The sequence below is a fragment of the Anomaloglossus baeobatrachus genome, assembly GCF_048569485.1.
Source record: "Anomaloglossus baeobatrachus isolate aAnoBae1 chromosome 5 unlocalized genomic scaffold, aAnoBae1.hap1 SUPER_5_unloc_15, whole genome shotgun sequence".
Lineage (NCBI taxonomy): Eukaryota > Metazoa > Chordata > Amphibia > Anura > Aromobatidae > Anomaloglossus > Anomaloglossus baeobatrachus.
The window spans coordinates 812,575-818,721 of record NW_027441790.1 but is presented as its reverse complement, the minus strand read 5'-3'; the positions used below and the strand labels follow the sequence as shown (position 1 = coordinate 818,721).

Below are 6,147 nucleotides of genomic sequence, written 5' to 3'. Positions count from 1 at the left end.
TACCCAGTGCCCAGTCAGCGACATGTAACGTCCCTGTCCATGCTTACTGGTCCAAGTATCGGTGGTGAAATGCACCCGTTCACACACAGAGTTTCTCAAGGAAGCGGTGATGTTGTGTGCGACATGCTGGTGTAGCGCGGGCACACCTTTCTTAGAGAAGTAGTGGCGACTAGGCATCTGGTACTGGGGCACAGCGACAGACATAAGGTCTCTAAAATCCTGTGTGTCCACTAGGCGGAAAGGCAGCATTTCGGTAGCCAAGAGCTTACAGAGGGATAGAGTCAACCTCTTAGCTTTGTCATGGGTCGCAGGAAGTGGCCTTTTATTTGACCACATCTGAGGGACAGAGATCTGGCTGCTGTGTGTAGACGGTGTTGAGTAGGGTGTCCCTGGAAAAATGCAGGTTTGTGAGGAAAGTGCAGGCGGAGACATGATGTTGCCTTCATCCAACGTTGGTGCTATCGATGTCTGAGAGAGCTGTACACACTCACTTGTTTCCCCTTCCAAACCAACTGACGACCTACCAAGCAAACTGCCTGTTGCGGTTACAGTGGTGGAAGTTGTGCATGGAAAAACAGGTGTGACAGCTGTCCCCACAGTCCTAGAAGATGAAGAGCGCGCGGATGCACTGGAAGGGGCAGGTGGTGGATGGTTCGCTCCGCTAGGCCGCATTGCAGCACAGTGAGCTTCCCACCGGGACCTATGATATTTATTCATGTGACGATTCATGGAAGAAGTTGTCAAACTGCTGAGGTTTTGACCTCTACTAAGAGAATCATGACAAAGTTTACAGATCACATAATTTGGGCGATCTTTTTCTATGTCAAAAAAGGACCAGGCTAGGCAAGGCTTAGAGGCCATGCGACCTGTTGATCCACCCCAAATAATGCTCATAGGCAGAGTGGTGGCTGAGGATGCAGTTGTAGACGTGCTACCAGTGCTCCGACTCTGTCCAGGAAGGCGCAAGGTAACTTCGTCGTCGGTTGCATCCTCCTCCACCGCCTCTGTTGACCTCCTCGAGTGCCTGACTGGGGGTTGACAGTAGGTGGGATCTAGAACTTCATCATCAATTGTTGTGTTTGCACTCCCCTCCCCCTCAGACCGAGCCTCTTCTTGCCCTGACCGAATATTTAAGTTGTCATCCCAATCGGGTATCTGCGTCTCATCTTCATCAGTATGTTCCTCATTGTCTATAACCACAGGTGTTACAGTTTGTGACAAAGGGTCAACATTATGCTCAGAAACTTGGTCCTCACGGCCTGAATCAGAGTCACAAAGGTTCTGGGCATCACTGCAGACCATTTCCTGTTCTGTACTCACTGTAGCTTGGGAGCAGACCTCTGATTCCCAGGCTATAGTGTGACTGAACAGCTCTGCAGACTCAGCCATCTCAGTTCCACCATACTGTGCAGGGCTGATGGAGACTTCAGAGCTGGGAGAAAGCAAGTTTGATTGGGATGACAACTCAGAGGACTGGTGTTTTTTGGATGCGGTACTTGAAGTGGCTGAGAGGGCACTTGTTGGACCACTTGAGATCCATTCAAGCATTTTCCTTTTTTGGCCATCATCTACCTTTGTTCCTGTTGTTCGTGTCCGTAAAAAAGGGAGCACATCGGATTGTCCACGGTAAGTAGTAGACATCTTACTTTTGCTGGTAGATGGTCTATCTTCAGCAGATGATAATGGAGCTTTGCCACCTTCCCCACGGACAAAACCTTTTTTGCCTTTTCCACCACGCCTCTTCCCCTTTCCACCAGCATCTGTCATTTTGCCACTCATGTTGATTGCAACAAGATTGTGCACTGAAAATGTGGTAGTAAAAATTGAGAGGTGGTGTAGATTGCAGTGGTGGTCTAGCTTTATTAACAGCAGAATAATAAAGAATAAATATCCCTGACAATGCAACTACGGCCCTTAAACTGGCAGCAAAAATTGCTAGTATAATGGCTTAGTTATAATGAGTTGGAGTGTGCAATGCAGGTAGAGGTGCTGCAAATGTCTTTGCACTAGTGGGACTATAGCAAAGTCCAATAGCCACGTTTAGGATGCCACTAGGTACACTGAGTGTTTGCTAGTATAATGGCTTAGTTATAATGAGTTGGAGTGTGCAATGCAGGCAGAGGTGCTGCAAATGTTTTTGCACTAGTGTGACTAGACAACAGTCCAATAGCCACGTTTAAGATGCCACTAGGTACACTGAGTGTTTGCTAGTATAATGGCTTAGTTATAATGAGTTGGAGTGTGCAATGCAGGTAGAGGTGCTGCAAATGTCTTTGCACTAGTGGGACTATAGCAAAGTCCAATAGCCACGTTTAGGATGCCACTAGGTACACTGAGTGTTTGCTAGTATAATGGCTTAGTTATAATGAGTTGGAGTGTGCAATGCAGGTAGAGGTGCTGCAAATGTCTTTGCACTAGTGTGACTAGACAACAGTCCAATAGCCACGTTTAGGATGCCACTAGGTACACTGAGTGTTTGCTAGTATAATGGCTTAGTTATAATGAGTTGGAGTGTGCAATGCAGGCAGAGGTGCTGCAAATGTCTTTGCACTAGTGGGACTATAGCAAAGTCCAATAGCCACGTTTAGGATGCCACTAGGTACACTGAGTGTTTGCTAGTATAATGGCTTAGTTATAATGAGTTGGAGTGTGCAATGCAGGTAGAGGTGCTGCAAATGTCTTTGCACTAGTGGGACTATAGCAAAGTCCAATAGCCACGTTTAGGATGCCACTAGGTACACTGAGTGTTTGCTAGTATAATGGCTTAGTTATAATGAGTTGGAGTGTGCAATGCAGGCAGAGGTGCTGCAAATGTCTTTGCACTAGTGGGACTATAGCAAAGTCCAATAGCCACGTTTAGGATGCCACTAGGTACACTGAGTGTTTGCTAGTATAATGGCTTAGTTATAATGAGTTGGAGTGTGCAATGCAGGTAGAGGTGCTGCAAATGTCTTTGCACTAGTGGCACTATAGCAAAGTCCAATAGCCACGTTTAGGATGCCACTAGGTACACTGAGTGTTTGCTAGTATAATGGCTTAGTTATAATGAGTTGGAGTGTGCAATGCAGGCAGAGGTGCTGCAAATGTCTTTGCACTAGTGTGACTAGACAACAGTCCAATAGCCACGTTTAGGATGCCACTAGGTACACTGAGTGTTTGCTAGTATAATGGCTTAGTTATAATGAGTTGGAGTGCGCAGAGGACAGGAGGGTACAGTGCCAGGATTGTGGGGTCTGGGTAGTGGAATGGAAGCCTGCCTTTCTATTCCCTCCTAATGCGGAAATGCAGCGACGAAATCCCTGACCTTTGCTACACAGACGCTGTCGCTGTTTTCAGGACCTGTCACCTTAAGGCTATGTTCACACTAGAAAAATGATTTTTCTTAAGAAATTTCTTAAGAAATTTCTTAAGAGTGCACCTGTGTTAAAAAACGCACCAAAAACGCACCTGCGTTTTTGCCGCGTTTTCGGTGCGTTTTCGGTGCGTTTTTGGTGCGTTTTTGGTGCATTTTCGGTGCGTTTTTGGTGCGTTTTTACCGCTGGTTGCTCCCTGCGTTATTGTGCCAATTATATATGGCAAAAAACGCAGTTAGCTGCAGAAAAGAAGTGACATGCTCATTCTTTTTCTTAAGAAAATCTACTGAAAGAATTTTCTTAAGAAAAAAACGCAGTGTGCGCACAGCTAATTTTTTTTGCCATAGGTTTTGCTGGGGAATGTCTGCAGAAAGGTTACAAGAATTTCTCAAGAAATTTCTGCAGCAAAAACGGACCAAAAACGGACCAAAAACGCAGGTGAAAAACGCAGTGTGTGAACATAGCCTTACTCTGACCCTGCCCGTACGAGCCCTTAAAAGGACTGATAGATAGTGCTATCCCTATGCTGTCCAGCGTATCCAATATCGGCGATAGGACTCAGGACGGAGCTGCCCCACTGATGTCTGACACCAAGGACGCAGAAGAGATAATGGCGTGCTGGAGGAAAATGTCCGGTTTTATAATGCAGGGACATGTGACATGGACATCCTATCACACATGCCGTTGCTTCTCTGGCTAAAAGTCCAATTAGCTGTGTGTGTGTCTGGGATTGGCTGACATGCTGGCCCGCCCCACTACACGCGCGCGCTTAGGAAAGGAAGACAAGGGAAAAAAAAAAAAAAAAATGGCGATCGCCATTATACAAACAGGAGTGATCTGAAGGCGCTGTTCACGCACACTATACACTGAAATGTCATAATAGTGTGAGTCACAGAGTGACTTACACTATTACAGCGGAAAGTCAGCTAGGAATTAGCTGTTTTTTTGCTGCTAGAACCGTTCTCGAACGTTTCTAGAACTATCGAGCTTTTGCAAAAAGCTCGAGTTCTAGTTCGATCTAGAACAGGCCCCAAAATCACTCGAGCCTAGAACTGGAGAACCACGAACCGCGCTCAACTCTAGTAGGCACTTAATCATGCCTCTCTGGATAAGCCTAGTTCAGGGTGCAGTGAAGCTTTGTCCCTTCTCCTCAACCTATTAGTGTGACAGGTTTACATGTAATTCTTCAAATGACATGATTCAGATGAAACCCCCAAAGGATCCATTCATTGTAATGAGGTAGCAGAGTTAATCTGGACTCCTCATGGCAGCGCGGCAATCATCCCTATCTAGTGAATGGTTATCTCCAGTAATTGTATTATTACACCGGATTCTTTATGATGTTACATCGTCATCTTCTCCCCATTCAGGTCCCTACAATATCAGATCCTCTCAGTGGAGATCTTCTATATAAGAGAATACTCCTGATTGACCCATCAAGGATGGATATGGACAGGGACAAGATGGCGGAGAGGATATTACACCTCACCCTAGAGATTCTCTTCCGGCTTACTGGAGAGGTGAGAGATTCTGATGACGTCACATTACATCATTCTTATCTATGGGAATAACAGATGGACAGAACTGGAGAGGTGAGGACTCTGGAAATGTCTGGAGTGAGATTTATTACTGTGTCTCTCCATAACCAGGATTACACAGTAGTGAAGAAGACCTCTAGTGAGCGCTGTCAGGCCCCTGTGTCTGAGGGATGGGGAAGACCCCTGAGCCCAATCACGGGGCCTCCACCTCACCCCCCGATACATGAGGGCATCAATGAGCAGAAGATCCTAGAACTCACCTACAAGATGATTGAGCTGCTGACTGGAGAGGTGACACTGCTGGGAATGCTGGGACATTATACAGTAACGCTATGAAGGGATCGGGGGGTGACGGTATCATTGTATGTGTCAGGTTCCTATAAGGTGTCAGGACGTCACCGTCTATTTCTCCATGGAGGAGTGGGAGTATTTAGAAGGACACAAAGATCTGTACAAGGACGTCATGATGGAGGTTCCCCAGCCTCTCACATCACCAGGTAATAGAAAGGACTAAATACACACGGCCTATAATTATCTGTATGTAAGGAATGAATTCAGTCCCTGTATGTGTCTCCTCCAGGTCTATCCAGTAAGAGAACAACACCAGAGAGATGTCCCCGTCCTCTTCTCCCACAGGACTGTAAACAAGAAGATCCCGATGTTCCTCAGGATGTGTTTCCTCCAGCTCTATCCAGTAAGAGATTTCTACTCATGTACTTTCTGCACTAATTTTGTGATTACATTTTTAGACTTTCTGCTCTGTTTTTTTTCAGCTGTATTTTCTTTGCTTCTGCTTCTTCTGCTGTTTGTTTCTAGTGCTTTCTCTATGTTGTTATGATGGCAACTCAAAGATTTACAGAGGGTTCATGAATACACGGTTTCCCTAAAAATAAGACGTAGCCTCAAAATAAGCCTTAGCATGATTTTATGGGATTAAAAATAAGCCCCAGTTACAGTCAACGCCAACGTTGGGAGGAGTCAACTGTGCAATATCTCAGGAACCCCAGTTTCTTAGGGTCCCGATCAGTTGCATTCGGAGGTTGATCCTTTAACCCTGCTGTTCTGTTCCCATGTACTATACGCTAGTGATGAGCGAGTACTAAAAAGCTCGGGTGCTCGAGCCTCGGGCCGAGCATCCCAAGATACTCGTGTACTCGGCCCGAGCACCGAGCCCAATGTTATCCTATGGGAGACCCAAGTATTTTTATGAAATGACCCCCGGCAGCATGTAGAAACCCTAAAAATGTCACAAAAGT

At 46.0% G+C, this 6,147-nt stretch overlaps 1 protein-coding gene across 1 annotated transcript; it reads left to right on the top strand.

The window, feature by feature from the left end:
- Positions 1-5,124: 5,124 nt before the first annotated feature.
- LOC142258877 (oocyte zinc finger protein XlCOF8.4-like) lies at positions 5,125-5,620 on the top strand. The gene is made up of 3 exons (XM_075331446.1): positions 5,125-5,182; positions 5,265-5,388; positions 5,472-5,620. The coding sequence occupies exons 1-3, from the start codon at positions 5,159-5,161 to the stop codon at positions 5,618-5,620; spliced, it is 297 nt and encodes a 98-aa protein (XP_075187561.1). The 5' UTR covers positions 5,125-5,158.
- Positions 5,621-6,147: the final 527 nt, after the last annotated feature.

What these genes read in the sequence shown, in the direction of transcription:
- LOC142258877 (XM_075331446.1), top strand. Translation starts at nt 5,159, where the DNA reads ATGATTGAGCTGCTGACTGGAGAG. An exon ending in TTGAGCTGCTGACTGGAGAG is followed by an intron (nt 5,183 to 5,264) that starts GTGACACTGCTG and finishes TGTATGTGTCAG; the next exon opens with GTTCCTATAAGGTGTCAGGA. An exon ending in CCAGCCTCTCACATCACCAG is followed by an intron (nt 5,389 to 5,471) that starts GTAATAGAAAGG and finishes TGTCTCCTCCAG; the next exon opens with GTCTATCCAGTAAGAGAACA.